This window comes from Haliotis rufescens, unplaced genomic scaffold, assembly GCF_023055435.1.
Source record: "Haliotis rufescens isolate VD_foot unplaced genomic scaffold, xgHalRufe1.0.p SCAF_14, whole genome shotgun sequence".
NCBI lineage: Eukaryota > Metazoa > Mollusca > Gastropoda > Lepetellida > Haliotidae > Haliotis > Haliotis rufescens.
Genome location: NW_025963824.1, coordinates 34,209,024 through 34,227,730, shown reverse-complemented (window position 1 = coordinate 34,227,730; position 18,707 = coordinate 34,209,024). Strand labels below are relative to the sequence as shown.

The following is an 18,707-nucleotide window of genomic DNA, read 5'->3' as shown; positions in this document are numbered from 1 at the left end:
TTTTAGCAATATTCCAGCAATATCACGGCGGGGGACACCAGAAATGTACCCTTGTCGGGAATCGAACCCGGGTCTTCGGCGTGACGAGCGAACGCTTTAACCACTAGGCTACCCGACCGCCCCGAAAACTTGATTGGAGTGTGTGGGTTTGCATGGCGCAGGTTACAGACGTTGCTGGGGTGGGACCCGGTGGTGAGAGGGGTGTGTGTCAGTGGGTGATCTTGAATTTTGTGAGAAAATGGAGACTAGATATTTTGCTGAGTTAAACTATGAACGTACGTATAAAAAACTTAAAGCCATCTCACAATGCTTTTTTTTGGTCAAAATCTTCTTCTTTTTCCATCTGTCTGAAGCATACTTTGTTCATTTCTTCTCAGCATATTCAGCGACAGTTTATATTGTTCGATTACAAACCCACCCACACACCCACACACCAATAGTCGGGGCGATTTCTAGATCAGAGGTTCCTAGGCCTGAAACGACCAAGGGAGGTAATTCAGGCCCCGATTATAATCAATTCTGTAGATGTGTGTAAGATCATCAAGCTGACCTCACTCACTCACTCACTCACTCACTCAACCTGCTTGTAGTGAGATGCGACTGAACGGATCGATTGGCTCAGTGGCCTTGTTGTTTGCGTGTTGCCGTGACCCGAGGGCGTGCGTTACTGCTCACAATATCAACCATCGGTTTATCAGGTCCAGATTCGGTTATTTAGAGACCGCCGTCATATACATGGCATATTGCTGAGTGCGGCGTTGAACAAACAAACAAACAAACAAATCTCATGCATTGAACTCACTCGGTGTTGAATACACATGGCCTGCCACTGGGACCAGATCAACAAACGTCAATTTCGTGTGAAGTCGCAAGCACGAGCCATATTTCATGGTGGGAAAAACACTATCCTCTTTATTTGCTCCTTTGGGAGATTGTATGATTAATACTGGCACAGACTTGGACAGCAGTGAGACAGGGACACTAAGGTAAGACGTGTCCGTGAACTCAGGTGAGAAGACATCAACATGAAACATGACACACTTTAAGGACACGCACCTGTTAGGTCTGCATGTCACGTGGCCCAAGGAACCCAGGGCCCTGTTCCACAAAGCGATCATAGAGCTGAGGTGATCGTAACTCCCATACTTTAACATTGACTTACGACAATCGTAGCGCTAAGATTGCTTTGTTTCATGCGTGGTATCTCATGATGGTAAGTTCTCTTACCACAGCTGGCATTTCAGAACTACACCCGTACTCACACATCTCATGGAATGGTAGTTCAATGTCCATGTCAGATGTTGCACACGAGTTTCAACATCTGCTCTGTGGGGAGGGCAATACAACTCCAGGGCCCCGTTCCTCAAAACGATCTTAGCGCTAAGGTGATCGTAAGTCCCCTACTTCAACATAGGCTTACGATCATCTTAGCGCTAAGATCGCTTTGAGGAACGCGGCCCTGAGGGGGATGACGTCATAGCTTTGCCCAGAACTGGTCGTAAGTGTTCCTGAGAGAGTGACACGATGTCAGGACATGCTTGACGGGATCCTGATACACCAGGAGCAGTCTGGTAGCCTAGTGGTCAAAGCGTTCGCTCGTCACGCCGAAGACCCGGGTTCGAATACCAAAATGGGTACAATGAGTGCAGCCCATTTTTGGTGTCCCCCGCCGTGACATTTCTGGAGTATTGCTTAAAGCGGCGTTAAAACATACTGACTCACTCACTCAGTTATGACCTCCTCGTCACAGAGGTCACATTTTGTCGCTGCATCTTGAGGCACAGCCACCCACAGTTGTGCACATCATGCATACCGCTGGATATAATGTCTGTTTCCAGCTAGTGTCCAGATTCTCACTGGTCCTGATTTCTGGTTCAGATATTAAGTCGCGAGAAAATTAAATGTCGCATTCTCCCGTTCTCGCGATTTCGTGTTTTTGTGGCCTAATTTGACAAGTCGAGATTGCGAGATTTTGCATTATGTCCAAATGTCGCATTCTCGCGTTGTCGACTTTTGACAAAAAGTGCTATCTACCAAAAACAGGAGAATGCGAGATCGCGAGAACGAAAAATTTTGTCCAAATCTCGCGGGCATATTTACCTCGTTTCCAAAGGTCGAGATCGCGAGAATGTCCCTTACAGTACTCCATACGTGTTACAGCCATTTGACTTTTTGTAGTCTGCCCTAAGTTGAGCAGAGATTTCCAAGCGTGTTTTGACAAAATCCTGGCATGATGTACATGTAGGTATTCATTAAGGAAGTGTGTCAGGTCATATAAGTGGAGAACTTGTCACGTGCGGGGCATGAAGCCGCTGTTCTTTCCTGGGTTTGAAAGGTGGAAACGAGTTCTATGAAAGATGTCCTAGGGGCAGAGAACACTGTTTGTAAGGAACATCAGTTGACATTTATGTTCTAATTTTGTGTAGAGGGGGGAGGGGTGTGCGCGCGCGTGTTTGTGTGTGTATGTGTTTGTGTGTGAGAGTGTGTGCGTGCGTGCGGGCGTGCGTGCGTGTGGGTGTTTTGGGGTGGTGGTGGATGTGTAGATGTGGGGGGGGGGGGGGAGGGATGTGCGCGCGCGTGTTTGTGTGTGTGTGTGTTTGTGTGTGTGTGTGTGTGTGTGTGTGTGTGTGTGTGTGTGTGTGTGTGTGCATATACTAGTACGGACTAATGCATTGTTATAGTACTAGACCTCTGAGATACATCACCGCAGTTTAACGTGAATACCCCACTAAGTCACAGTATACTCACTCCGAGGCTACCAGTCCTTGCTTAAGCGCCTAAATGCCGAGCGCCAGGCGCGGTAACAACAAGTACCACCTTATAACGTCCTTTGGAATTTCCGGCGATCGAACCCCCGACCTTCCGCTCCCCGCCGGGACACTGGTCTTGTTACACACCTTTACCCACAGGTGTCAGTTAATGAATTACATGCAACAACACGTTTCTTACCTTGCGCGTGTTGTGTTTGTGTAAGTGTAAATGTACCAGTATATAAGTAGGAACGGTAGTAGTGAACCGTTGTTAATAATCGGGTGTGTCGTGACAAGGTCGCTTGTTTACTGATGCGTAGGGATACATTTGTCTAGGGTTCTAGCACCTCGACATTTTGCAGGTGGTTTGGGATGAGACCTAATGATGTACATTTGATAATTTTAAAGAAAAACAACTCTGGAATAAACTGGGAATCACGGTATATATTTCCCTCGGAAATTGATGTCAGAGATCCCTCGTTGGGTTCGCTCATCAAGGACAATAAGCTCGTTGGTAATTCTCATATTATTATATGGGCGTTCAATTTATGAAATATGAAAAGATTTATTTTGATAAATTGACATGCTGACACATTTCGATCACAACGCAAATACACATTGAAGACAATTCTTATCAGCCAAAACGTGAACTATGATAACTTCAGACAACTTATTTAATCACGAACACAAACAAACTGTCGACAACATCATGAACTCAGTCACATCGCTCAGCGGAATAATGCAGCAGAAGCCCCGCCCATTCTATTATCAGCCAATCAGGACACAGTAGTCCGTGTGGGCGTGGCCTATTTTTACGGTTAATTGAAAAAAAAATGAAAAAACCCCAATTCTTTGTAAGCCAAATGTCACGGAATCTCTTGCGATGTATCTATTATGTGATCATCCGTGGCACATAAGTTGGAGGTGGAGTCCGCCACATTCACCCACAGCTCTGCCACTTCATGTAGGTCAACTGATTCTGAATACACGTTTATGGACGCTTCTCGGGACATTAATATTTTTTACAATAATAATATCGTCATCCATACTCCACAGATTTCAGGAATGGCAGTTATATCACAAAAAACTGTGCTGATATGGTCATCTGCACCAAACTGATTTCAGGAACCGTAGTTTTTATCACAAAAACCTGTACAGATAATAGTGTTACGTGTAATCAGTGTCATAATGTGCAGGGACATAACGGTATACAATCGGGGGAAACAGCTGATTGGTCCGACAGGTTCTTCCACGCATGCGCCTAGAGGTTGGGACAATGGGCGCAGAGATGTACAAGCTCACCCCAGCGGTAGACTGCCTGTCGACGTGATGTATCGTTGTGTCCTGATGTCCGGCGGAGTTGATGGTACACAAATAACAACAACAGTAACAATAATAATATTAATGTACATATTTATGTACACACTAAAATATGCTTAAAGCGCTACAATATTACAAAGGTGAATTGTTTAGTTTGCGCTTAATTTTCACTCTCGGCTTCCCGGAGAGTGTACATCCCATGCTGTTACGCGAGAAGGTTGACAATCACATCCTACCGGGTACCCATTCACTGCTGGATGAACAGAGGCACCTTTCGAACAAAGTTACGTGCCTAAGGAGACACCACATGTGCTACATGTGCTTCAGTGTGGGGCGGGACCGAAGCCCTTTTATCGTGACGTCATCCGTCTGACATGTACACATTCCATTGCAGGTACGTCCATTGGCAATGTCATTCATCTATAATAGCAGTTGCACATAGTAAAGCTAGAATTGGAAAGAAATCGAGATCCGGTTGGTTCTGAAAATGGGTTCCTGTAAACGTTCTGTGCACTTTGGGTTGGTGTCATACTTAGGCTGGAGTGCTCCTGATGATGATGGGGATCACCGCTTGAGGCGGCTCCGTGTGAAGTCCCCATGCATGTTGGCCTACTCGATAGTGTGGAGCATGTGATTTCTTTTGGTAAGTAGAGCATTCTCTTTTGTAACTTGGGGGCACGGGGTGCTACATGTGCTTCAGTGTGGGGCGGGACCGAAGCCCTAGACACTCTCAGGAGCCCAGCTGCTAAACACGGTCACTCATCCAGCAACACTCAGCGACCGACGTTGCTTAAATTAACCCGACTTGTGGTTTGTGCGCTGTGCACAGGACAACGACCGCCATATAATTCTTTGAGTTTGCAAAGGTCAAGACGTACAAGGTACACTTGTCACAATGTAACACTGCTCCTCATTGGTCCCCCAACGCGATGGATCTTAATTAGTCCGTCATAATGATACTCGACTGTAGAACCAGGCTATATCCTTCCTATCGCTGCGCTTCATCCAATGATATGAAGAGACGGAGCCCAGCCTAGAGCCTTGAACTTGTGGACCAAAGTTCGCGGAGATGACGTCACACCTGTTGTTGGTGCCATGCCCTTGCAATAACGCGGAATAGCCATCATGTACGCAGGTTAGCCGCCTGCTTAAAGTATTCACTCGTCACACCGACCTGGGTTGGATTCTCTATGGTACTATGTTTTAATATTCCTGGTATGCTTTATCTGATGTTGGCAGTGCGTCGGAATCTCAGTGTGCGATGGCGTTCTTTTCTTGGAACTGAAAAGCAGCAGATCCCGGGAAAAGAGGTCATCCAGATGTTCAGCCAGATGCTCCCCCTCTGTAACAGTTATAGAGTGAGTGAGTGAGTACCCGACCGCCCCAACAGTTATAGAGGATCTCATGTGAACAAAAGGACAACATTTGGCATGGCATCTTCGGTGCTGACAACAAGCTTCGGACATCAATCATTTGACACAAACACACCTAATTCAAATACACGGATTTCCCCTTCACTGAAAGACTTGGCATTCCCCACGGCCAGCTTGGTGTCGCTGACACACAGGCAGCAGGGATACGTGATGCCATGGGTCGCATTCAACACTTCCACGATGTCCTCCTGGCCAGAGATGGCGCACCTGACGACCCTGCCTTGCTTTCTGTCGGCAATAAACAACATCCCGTAGTCGTCGCAGTCAATGCTGCAGGAGGAGCTGAGGCTGCCCAGGTCGATGTAGTTCAGAAACTTAGTATCACTACTGAAGATAGCCAGGCGACGCTTCTCACCATCATACAGGATTATCTCCCCCTGTGGGCCGCTAGCGAGAGCAGTAACGGTGCTGAAACATCCGTCCTTCTCGTTCCGGTTGCCCTGTAGGTTGAAGGGGCGCTTGCTCTGGCGGTCGATGCCTGTGAGGCATTTTTTGTCCTTGTCGAAGAGGACAATGACACCGTCGAGATGGAAGGCCAGGGCTCCGATGTTGGCTACCTTACAGCTGATCTTGTGCGTCCTGCACGTGGCCTCCCGGTCTGAGGGAAGGGGGTTGAGGAACAGCCGACTCGCGTTACAGTCGTCATAGAGGACCACCCCACACTCTTCCTCTCTGTACATGGCGAACGCAGCAATGCCCTTTCTCCTGTGGTACACCACCTGCTGCTTGTCGACGCTGGAACACATCACGACCTGGCCCATGATGTTTGTGTTGTAGGCGCAGACCACTTCATCATGCGGCATCAGCCCGACTCCGACCATGGTGATGGGACTGCTGTCAACCCCGCTCCCCAGCACGTAGCTTGATACCAGCATAGGAGTCCCTACAATATAGGCCTTCCGCTCTGTCTGATCTCTCATCACAGGCCTTGGTAGGGGTTCAGGTTGTTCTGGCCTCCTCCGCCTCTGTACCTGCTCCACCTCCACCATCTCCTCCCGCTCCATCTCCTCCCGCTCCACCTCCTCCACCTCCACCTCCTCCACCAACTCCTCCTCCACCACCAACTCCTCCCCCTCCTCGTATACACCAGACTTCAGGAGGTCTATATCAGTGTAGGAGCCATGTTTGGGCAACGTGATGCACCCCAGACCGATACAGTTCCCGTCTCCCTTGAAGGTGTAGTCGTGGATGGCCAGGTCCCTGTCCACAGCATTCGACCAATCTTCTATTTCTCTCAGCCTCTGCTCCACCTGAAGACTCCTGCTCTGGAAGTCTGATATGTTGATGTCATTCAACACTGCCTCGACTTGATTCAGGGTAGTATCCAGCGAGGTGGATTTCTCTTCCACTGAGCGATCCTGTTGGTCAAGCATCTTGATGTTGTTGTCATGGAGATCCTGGATCCTCCTTTGCAGGTTTCGTTCTTCCTCGCGTATTCTCCGCACAGCGTCGTTAGCTGTGGACTCTACCATGCCTTTCTGTAGAGCATAGTTATCTACCGCTGATTGCCGCATCCTATCGACCCTGTCCTGGGCTCCTGAAAGTTTCTTCTTCTTGTCTTTCAGAGTGAGAAGTTTGCCTTTTACAAGCTCCACGACCTCATTCTTTGCTTCCACAAGGGGGGTAACTCTGTGCGGCGCCTCGGAGTGAGAGCTGGTTGCGCAGAGTGGACACACGGCGGCTGCGCAGTGGGAACAGAAAAAGTTGACCGTCTTCCCAGGGTGGTCTGTGCACTTGGCGGTGGGGACATTGGCCATGTTCTCTGTGACGTCATGGCCGTTGAACACCGCCTGGTGTTTCTTCCCGCACAGGCCACATAGATACTCCTTGCAGTCTTGGCAGAACACGCCATCAGCTGATCTGGTTTGGCACGCCGCACAGTGAGTGTTTGTAGGGATCCGGTCCGCCTCGTCCGCTGCCGACCTCGCCTGAAATAGAAGATTATGTATGATTATAGATACAGATGATAGAATTATCTTAAAACCCCGCATGTTATCAGAAATCCGCGGGTCACTTTAGGACTGAAGTTGTGTTGGTTGACGTTCATCACCTCACGTGATTAAGTTCCAGGATGAACGCCAACAAATACAATTTCAATTCTTATTTCGACGGATAAATAAATCATAACAAAACAATCCTTTTGAACACCGAATTTTAATTATTTGAAGCGAACTATTTTAACGCGGAGAGTTGCTTTTTATCGTGACGTCATCCGTCTCACACATTCCATTGCAGGTACGTCCATTGACGTGGCGGCTAAGGCAATGTCATTCATTTATAATAGCAGTTGCACCTAGTAAAGCTAGAATTGGAAAGAAATCTAGATCCGGTTGGTTCTGAAAATAGGTTCCTATAAACGTTCTGTGATCTTTGGGTTTGTGTTATACTTAGGCTGGAGGCGCTCCTGATGATGATGGGGATCACCGCTTGAGGCGGCTCCCTGTGAAGTCCCGATGCATATTGGCCTACTCGATAGTGTGGAGCTTTGTGAATTCTTTTGGTGAGTAGAGCATTCTCTTTTGCAACTTCGAATGGACGCTTAATTCTCCTGACCCGACATATAATGATTTGTCTGGCTTCAAAGCCTTCATCCTTCACAGCCTGAATCGTATGCTGACGTTATTTTTAGACATTTAGGAATTCCCCTAAAGTCGTTCTGTATCTTTCCGCTCGATTAACAACGTCATAGGGAAATTAACGATAGTGAGCTTGGTTGTGTTCATCTAGGCGAGGTCACCCCTACTGTCAATATTATACAAAAAAGTACACTTGACAAGGTCAATATGCGAAGGACCCAACCCTTGAGGTGGTCTGACCGCCGACGGGGTCGACATCGAGGAACCTTGTTTTCGCATATTGACCTCGTCAAGAGTAACCATACGTGTTGTTTTACCGACATTCAAGTTTGTGAAGTCTTTGTTTGTGAGTCAATATTCATCACGTAACAGGTCAATACTGATCATGTCACGAGTCAATATTCGAGGTCAGTGTCAGTCACATTATTTGGGGGTTTCATTGACATAGTGGTGACTAAGCATAACACTACTGCCACAGGATACTTTGCATGTCACGTGACCGGACATTTCTCCTGTTTGTAAACAAACGCGCTTATTCAGAAATCAGAATAGAACGGACTGATGCAAGTATTTTGGGGCGCTTTGCATATTGTTTTGCATAATTATATAGATATGCTACTACAACGGCGACAGTGAGTTGCATGACAATACATATTTACACGTCAAAGTGACCGTATCGCTTGCTCTCCGTAAGGCTTCGATGACAGCATGTGGAGCCGTACAACAAATGTAAACATACGATAACTACGCAATAGGATATTTTCTCAAAGAAAGTTTACCATTCTATGACATATGTTTATCTAGATATGTAGACGTGTCAAAAATGAAACAGGTGAAAAACATATGCAATATCTTGAATAGACTGTGTAAGATGTGACGAATCGTCACATGGCACTGGCCTGTGGCAGAGGTCCTGTGCTGGTCGCAAGGTAGGAGAGTGCATTGAAATTTATTGTTTCGTCACGTGGTACGGATTAACCAATGGAAATGCAAGATTCTTAATAGATGTATCACAATAAGATTTCATAGCAGCCCGCATTTCCCCGCATTTCCCTTACGACGGGCTGCCATCTGTTCTGTTGTTATGTGACGTCATTGGCGTCACGTTTCTTTTTGTGACGTCATCTGGCATTCTTTTTTTTGTGGAGTTTTTTAATACAACCATAAATTTCATGTTGCTTTTTGGTCATTTTGGGATGAGTCACAAACTTCATCCATTTAGCTGTAATAATGGTAGAGGTATTTTTCAGGGCATTATAATTTGGAGCACCTTTAGAATACAGTTCTTCTCGTGAGGAGAAGTAGGATACGTCTCAAAGACAAGCAACCAGTTTTAGTGAGAATCAGTCGGACGCGAACTGGTGATCTTCGAATATTCGAGTATGGACCAGACAATCCAGTGATTGACATCATGAGCATTGATCCACGCAATTGGGATCGATGACATGCATTAACCAAGTCAGCGAGTCTGACCCCCCTGATCCCGTTCGTCGCCTCTTACGGCAAGCATAGTCGCCTTTTACATCGGTTTCTGAAGACCTCTTCTACCCCGGATCTTAACGGGTTAGAAACATTTAGTAGGGAACGCTGTAAGGATAATGTGGATAATAGTAAGGAACGAGAGAGGCAAAAGCATGGCTGTTGACGACACAAGGGTGAGTTCGCTTTTGAATCAGTATACGTACCAAGTAAATGTGAAAGGGCTAAGGACAGAGTTCGGGTAACCTAGCTCCCGCTAACCGGGTACCCGACCCTCATGATCCCTCATGAACGTAAAGGGTCGAATGATGATTGAATGCGCCCCCGCAGGCTATATTTACTAAACAAATATTCGAAACTCTCAACATCGCTGGGCTTATTCAATGACATTGCGTGAAGAGATCACGGGAATAGTATAGTCTCAGTCCGCAGAAGGCCATTTTGGTTGAGGGAGGTTGAGGGAAAATAGGGAAGGTGATTGGCTGATCCAAGTCACGTGATCGGATAGGATGACTCATGCATCAACAGCACGTCACAGGTGAGGGGGAATGAAAGTGTGTGTTTATGAGGCAGAAAAGAATTCATAAGAAAACAAAAGTAAAGGGTTATGAATAGAGCTATGTGTATAGCGTGCTGCCCTAAATAGACAGACCGTACCCGTCAGCCCAGTTTGAATTGAGCGCGCTTTACAACTCACGTGGCCTCGTCGTTTCAAATAACCCGCGCTCGCTAGAGCGTGCGACCTGATTGGATAAAGACAGGGTGTGTGTTGAAAGTACATCATACCACAATAGAGACGGGTTGTGTCAACATGATATATGCCGGATAATGTAGAAAAAATAATAATGTACGTCTAGCTGGATCAAATCCATCTTATAGGGTCTACAAGTTGTACACCATGAACGTTAGACAACCTGTATGGAAAAGACATAGAAGAAATATAAGACTACACAATCAGCAAGCTAGCAGTGTAGTTTACATTTAGCGCGCAACAACGAGGTATTCATGTCACCCTGCATTGACTATAACGCTGAAGGCAGCCGTATTTCGAATCACCCGAGCTGCGTACTATTGTGAACCATTTGTAAAGAATTATTCATCCCTGTCCCGACTTGCATAGTTGATGTTTCAAAGCTAGCTTTTCCATTTAACCCGATGACAAATAAGCCCTACGGTTTGAGTTTTAACCGTGTAACATGATGTGCACAGTTTTACTTCAGAACGTGCTATTTTGAAAATAGATAGAAAACTGATAAGTACATGTACCAGTGTGACGGCACAAAGCTAGGTTTGTTGGGAAAACGTTGGAAGCAATCTATAGGACATTTTCATTTTTACAATACTCACCCTTAATTCGAAGAGAGAACAGAGTTTATCATGGAAAATTGTTTGACGAGGAAAATGTTTTATTGGAAATATATGTCGAAGCAGGTTTATTCATAGCTAATGTTTAGCAGAGAGACTAAGCCACCGACCGGCCGACCGCCCATAACAATGTCAACATACCCCGGCCTTACAATTAATGTTAACATACCAGCCTCGCCTGAAGCTTCCCATTCATAAATTGTGTGACCAGTGTCCCGTATTTATGATATGTTAGGGAAGATGTGTTGTACATTTGTTATTTTAAAAGAGAGTTATTTCAGAGATGATATATATGGGTATTCCCCTCATTAAACCTTTTTTTCGTTGGTGTCTATTAAACGTATCCAGTATTTAATACATTTGAATGATGTAGGAAAGTATGTGCGTGTAGATGTTGTACCTATATCCGAACACGAATGTATGACACCTTTCAATAGATCAATTACGGTTCTAACCACGACACGCAACATGACTATGAGCGTGGTTAGCAGTTCATATTTATAAACACATCGTAAATGACATATTTCTGATGAATGAACTCGCCCGCACACATGTCTATAGGGTTATGTTCGTCCGAACTGTAAACAGTGACACATTGATAACAGGAAGGGTGTGTGGAATGCAGTCGTCCTTGTAAGGGTAAAATACGCGTTTAAACTCACCATTTAAATGATGACATTACTTTTTAGATGTATTGGTATCAGTGAGTGAATGAATTTAGTTTTACGCCACACTCAGCATTATTCCAGCTCTAGGACGGTGGTCTGTCAATAAACGAGCTTGGACCAGACAATCCAGTGATCAACAGCATGAGCAGCGATCTGTGCAACTAGGAACCGATGGCACGTGTCATCCGAGTCGGCGAGACTGACCAACCAATCCCCGTCAGTCGCCGATAAGCATGGGTTACTGAAGGTCGATTCTATAACCCGGACCTTCACGGGTGTAGTATGACGAAGACGATATACTAACATGATCGCTTTTTTAACATAGTCACAAGTGTGCTGTGAAGAAAAGAGTGTCTTCCAATATTCCCTGCACTTGTAAGACAGTATAAACTCTACAGTAGTGTAGCCCGACAAACAGTTTTACTCTCGCCAGCAAACGGATTGGACGTGAACAACATGAAGAAAGCTTCAGAGATTAGACTTGACCCTAGAGATATATTTAGGAAGACTACGTTGAGAAAATCACAACAGAGAAAGAAACCACAAGCAGCCAAGTAGTCGACGCTGAAGACAAAGAAGAGACAGGTAACACCTAAAATGAAAACGATGACAACCAAACAGGGATCGAAGAAAACACCCCAACCCGTGAAAATACAACATATGTCGGAGGTGAAGGCTGTGGTGGAACGGGCACTTGCTGCCCTGAAGCGTCAACAGAGTCAAGGGTATAAAAGAAAGCTTCATACCCTCTAATCGCTCACCGTATTGGATCACCATGGGGGTTGCCACATGTCCGGACTGTGAAAAAATGTTTTAAAGGAGAGATGTCATGTTAAGACACAGGAGAAATAAACATAGCATACCGCCGCCGTTACAAGCCCACCCGCCGCCCCAAGTCCACTCGCCATTACAAGTCCACCCGCTAACGCCGCCGCTGCAAGTCCACCCACCGCCGCCGCTGTGTCAAGCCAACCCGACGTTACAAGCCCACCCGCCGCCACCAGTCCACTCGCCATTACAAGCCCACCCGCTAACCCCACCGCCGCCGCCGCCGCCGTCGCCTCCATCGCAAGTCCACTCGCGGCTGCCTCATTTACCATGTATATCTGATCTTCGAGACCAATTCAAGTTCCTGATTCCCTCAAATGCGCTCGTTGTGGGACCCAGTGGTTGTGGAAAGTCTGTGTTTACCTCTCATGTACTCCAGCATGGCCTGATCCAACCCCAACCTACCCGCATCGTTTGGTGTTATACTCAATGGCAGCATTTATATCAGTACCTCGGTGAGCAGCTGCCTCAGCTGACCTTTGTATAAGGAATTCCCTACGATATCTTGGACGAGGATTACTTTGATGCTCGTCAACAGAACGTGTTGGTCCTGGATGATTTCCTGGCCGAAGCAAAGCACGACAAGCATATTTCGCGGCTGTTTACTCAAACCTCACATCACAAGAATGTATTGATCTTTCTCTTGATACAAAATCTGTTTCCGAGAGGTAAGGAATCGAGAGACATTGCTTTGAACGCGCATTATGTCACCCTGTTTCATTCCCCCATAGATAAACAGCAAATCAAACTCTTCGCTCGAAGAATTTTCCCCGAACATATGGATCACTTTATGGCTATGTATGAAAAGGTTGCTGAAACACCCCATGGACAACTCACCATCGATCTAAAACCTACCACCAAAGATAAGGATCGACTGCATGTTAACCTCATAAATGAGGAAAACAGGAGACCAACAGCACAGTCTGAACCTGATCTGCGTAGGGAGAAGTTGACTACAACAGAATCTCTGGATAGTCCTCTGACACAAGAAGAGAGATTGCCCCAACATCAGCTCACTCCAATTGAAACTGATTCAGACACGAGTATGACTATGGCCACGGCTTGCGCAGATTGCGGGGTGCTGATAGATAACATGCACGATCTATTAGCGTTATAGTCAATGCAGGGTGACATGAATACCTCGTTGTTGCGCGCTAAATGTAAACTACACTGCTAGCTTGCTGATTGTGTAGTCTTATCTATTTCTTCTATGTCTTTTCCATACAGGTTGTCTAACGTTCATGGTGTACAACTTGTGGACCGTACAAGATGAATTTGATCCAGCTAGACGTACATTTATTTTTTTTCCTACATTATCCGGCATATATCATGTTGACACAACCCGTCTCTATTGTGGTATGATGTACTTTCAACACACACCCTGTATTCATCAAATCAGGTCGCACGCTCTAGCGAGCGCGGGTTATTTGAAACGACGAGGCCACGTGAGTTGTAAAGCGCGCTCAATTCAAACTGGGCTGACGGGTACGGTCTGTCTATTTAGGGCAGCACGCTATACACATAGCTCTATTCATAACCCTTTACTTTTGTTTTCTTATGAATTCTTTTCTGCCTCATAAACACACACCTTTCATTCCCCCCTTTCCCGACGCGCTGTTGATGCATGAGTCATCCTATCCGATCACGTGACGTGGATCAGCCAATCACCTTCCCTGTTTTCCCTCAACCTCCCTCAACCAAAATGGCCTTCTGCGGACTGAGACTATACTACTCACGGGGAGCTTATGCACACACGATGACGCCTGACGTCACAGGGCATTATTTCGCTGATGCGACTGGCAACAAAATACTACAAATTACGTCATAGGGTATTGTGACGTGTTTGAAAAGGTTGTACTGTATTCTAAAGGTAGACCAAAATGATAATGCCGTGAAAAAAATTACCGAAACTGTTATATACTGACACAGTGTAACATGGCGGACAAGAGATATGTCATCCCAACCCGGCTCCAACACGTGATATCGCTTGTGTGAAATCAAGCAATATTTCCTCGGGGAAATCTCTACAATGAAATTGCATCAGCAATGTGACGTCATCGGTTACAATGACATCACAATCAAATTACATCGAACCGGGATCTTCGGAGTGACGAGAGAACGCTTCAACCACTAGGATACCCCACCACCCCATTCTCACCTGAACGGCCACGTAGTTGATGGGGAACTTCTCTATTCCCCCCTTGGGGATCTTTAGACTCTTCTTGCAGAGCGGGCACTTGACCTTCCGGTCAAGGGATCTGTCGCCCTTGGAGATCAGGTGAGTGCTGAGACAGGCCTGGCAGAAGGTGTGGCCGCACTCCGTGATGCGCGGCTTCGTCATCGCCTCCTTGCAGATCGGGCAGTGCGACACCTGGTGAAACGTCATTGCCATTTTGGCCGCCATATTGAATTTCTGGAACACAATAATAATTCAAATACAAGTCACGTGATTACTGTTCTGGGTTTGTCACGGCCATACTGCGGACCTGTGCGTGTGGATTTCACAACTTGTAAGGAGAACCCAAAGTTAAGCTAGCCTCGGAAGCATTTTTCAGCCAAGAGTGCACCCTTTTACTTTATGAATAGTCTGTGACCCGTTAAAGGGCAAGTTCACACGGAAATGAACCTATTTTTCGTGTACTTTTTCCACATTAAAAGTGTTAACCTAGAAGTGTCATAGACAAAAATATAAAAATATCACAATTAATCAACATATTTTTCGCATTAAAACGATTTATATTTTTCACATTTACCAAGTGTTCTATTTCCACAACAAAAACACCATGGCTTATGCCCCTTGCAATATGACGTCATTGGTGCCAATTGATAAACATTATGACGTCATCATGCTTTGTTAGAGCCGCTTCACGTGGTGTAGGTACAGGTGTGTGATTCTAGCGTCTCAGATGCCAGCCAGCATAGTGTTATGCTTAGTCACAACTGCGCCGGAGTGTGTCGTAGGCCATGTTGTTTTACCGCAAACTGGTACTTGATATCTTTTGCGTTGAGAATAGACAGGGACCCAGTTGAATGGGCACCAATTACGTCATAATCTAAGGGGGATAACTCAGGCCTGTTTAGCTCGATAAACGAAGGCCTCATAACGGCATATCATTTTCACACTATTGTGAGCTTCCTACTTTCACTGTAAAAAAAAGAATGTATATTTTCAAACACAGATACTAATTAATTCTAAAATTGCGTTTTGTTTAGAAAAAGAAAGAAAGTGATTTTTGCGTGTACACTTCCCCTTTAAGATCCGGAGTAGAAGAGGTCTTATGCTTGCCGTAAGAGGCGAGTAGGTGGTCAGGTGGTCAGGCAGACTGACTTGGTTGATGCATGTAATCGTATACCAATTGCGTGGATCAGTGTTCATGATGTCAATCTCTTTTGTCTGGACCAGGCTGTATTATTTACATACCGCCGTCATTTTGCTGGAAAACTGCTGAGTGCGGTGTTAAACAACAAACAAACAAAACTAAAGAAATTTTCTGATGCGGCTTAAAACGATAATCAGCCACTCACTTTTGCTTTACGCACAGAACAATCTCATTAAAGTCAGATCTTAGTTCTCGCTGCCGCTAAACAAAGATCTGTGGACATCCCATTAGGGGTCATGTCAGAACGACATTTCATCCAACCAATCAGAGCGTCGCTTACCAGATCATGAACGTGACTTACATTAGAATAACACTAGAACATAAGGTCCTTGTGGCACCATCAGCGTCTTAGGCCGGAGGGACGGCGGGGTAGCCAGGTGGTTACAGTGTTCGCTCATCACGCCGAACACCCGGGTTCGATTCCCGACATGGGTACAATGTGTGAAGCCCATCCTGGTGTCCCCCGCCGTGATATTGCTGGAATATTGCTAAAAGCGGCGTAAAACCATACCCACTGTATCACGTCCGGCTTTCTCTAACACCACACCTCGACTCAAATACTTTTTCACAGTAGCTCTAAACCCACTGATGTACTCACTCACTTTAAGGATTCAAGTTCCGGTTTCACCTCAATGATTGTGTTGCGACTTTGGTCAGAGCTAGCGAGTGAGTGAGTGAGTGTTTTACATGGCTTGGAACAGTATTTTAGTCATGTCACGGTGTGTCACATAGTATATACATCGTTTATACGTAGTATATACATAGTATATACATCGTTTATAAATCGTTATACATCGTTTATACATCGTTTATACATAGTTTATACATACATAGTTTACGCATCGTTTATAAATCGTTTATACATAGTTTATAAATCGTTTAGTCATATTTTATACATCGTTTATAAATCGTTTATACATAGTTTATATATAGATATATGTAGTACATACATCGTTTATACATAGTTTATATATAGGTTATACATAGTTTATAAATCGTTTATACATAGTTTATACATAGTTTATATATAGCTATACGTAGTATATATGTTACAGGAAACAAGTATAATCAGTGATTAAGTCTAATGACTGAAAATTTCAGTGATTATGTCTAATAACTGATTCACTCGGTGCTTATGTCTAATTACTGAAATCTTCAGTAATTAGACATAATCACTGAAATGAACCAAGGGATTTTATACTTGTTTACTGAAAGCATATCCCTGCCTTGTTTTTATAATGTGTGCTAGTTTTGAAATTAGATTAGCTATCAAAGTAAATACAACCTCCTGTAACCAGATACCTTACACATAAATCACAGAAATAAGCTTAAACAGTTCAATCTTTTATTTCATAAAATGGTATGACGCGAATGGTATGACATGAATGGTATGACAAATAGCAGTCAGATGGACACTCAGGAATGTTTGTTTGCACATGAAAGACTTGAATAACATCTAGAAGTACATTGCATCTTGGCCTTAAAACATTTGCAGCGATTGGTCTGACACCGTTTAGTTCCAACACAATTACACCTTACAAAGCCTTGACCACCTCAGACTGAGTCAAGTTGAACTGCTTGACGCAAAGAGAGTGTTCGATCGGTATTGAAATCGTCAGCATTATACAGGGTTGAAGATGCAAGGCCAGTCCGAGCATCAGATCCGAAGAGAGCTGCAAATGGTGAGGTTTTGATACCACTGTGGAGACTTGAATTCTTCTGAAACTGGACGAACTTAAGTCCTACAGTCCAATCACTGGTGTCATTGTCTCCAAGCCAAGCAACTAGAATGTCTTTAATGCCACAGTTCGCCCTCTCCACAGAACCTTGGCTTTGGGGATGTCGAGGCTTTCCATGCACGATCACCAATGAGGGCCACATAAGTTTCAATTCAGTTACAACCTGTGCTGTAAATTCAGATCCATTGTCACTTTGGAGCACACAAGGAGCGCCAGGTAGGAGAAATATGTCCAAAAGTTGATAGGCGACTTCAGAAGCACGTTTAGACATTAGGGGACGCAACACAACAAACTTGGTAAGATGATCTTGGTAAACCATATACATCGTTTGTTCACAAATGGAATAGGATAAGAAACAAGTTATCCAACTAAGGACGCCCCTCCTTGGTATTTACATACATTGTTTACATGTGTACAAGAGATGATGTAGGGTGACAAGGACAACAAGGAATGGGGAGAATAACAAGACACAAATACAGAAGACAAGAGACACATTAGACAAAGCGTTTGGTCTGAGTGATGTAAGATTCCTTCTGCTAGTTCTAATACTGATACTACAATTGTTTGATAGGCATAACGTGAATTTGACGGATGACAAGGTGGACACAATTTATGGATAACAACTTATTTAATCTTGTAAAAAGCGACGTTTCGGTATACATCCTTGTACCGTTGTCACGCAAGACTGAATGAGTACTAAAGAAAGTGTTATCCATAAATTGTTTCAACAATACGACTACTTTACTACTGGCGGTTCAACGTCAAGACAGTCTGCCGACTTCCAGCCCCAACTGTTTACGTTACCCACAAAGATGTTTAACGTCAAGTCAGTGTACCGACTTCCAACCCCAACTGTTTACGTTACCCACAAAGATATTCAACGTCAAGACAATGTACCGACTTCCAGCCCTTCTGTTGACGTTACCCACAAAGATGTTCAACGTCAAGACAGTGTACCGACTTCCTGCCCCAACTGTTAACGTTACCCACAAAGATGTTCAACGTCAAGACAGTGTACCGACTTCCAGCCCCAACTGTTAACGTTACCCACAAAGATGTTCAACGTCAAGACAGTGTACCGACTTCCAGCCCCATCTGTTAACGTTACCCACAAAGATGTTCAACGTCAAGACAGTGTACCGACTTCCAGCCCAATCTGTTAACGTTAC

General features: G+C 45.0%; 1 protein-coding gene across 1 annotated transcript in view; it reads right to left on the bottom strand.

Annotated features, from left to right (window-relative positions):
* Positions 1–3,406: 3,406 nt before the first annotated feature.
* LOC124121953 (E3 ubiquitin-protein ligase TRIM56-like) overlaps positions 3,407–18,707 on the bottom strand; it is a 22,011-nt gene continuing 6,710 nt past the window's right edge. Inside the window, exons 2-3 of the mRNA XM_046485090.2 lie at positions 14,578–14,832; positions 3,407–7,431 (exon numbers count right to left, since the gene is read on the bottom strand). Coding sequence (XP_046341046.2) covers positions 5,536–7,431; positions 14,578–14,823 — 2,142 coding nt within the window. The 5' untranslated portion in view covers positions 14,824–14,832 and the 3' untranslated portion in view covers positions 3,407–5,535. The remainder of the gene's footprint in view (positions 7,432–14,577; positions 14,833–18,707) is intronic.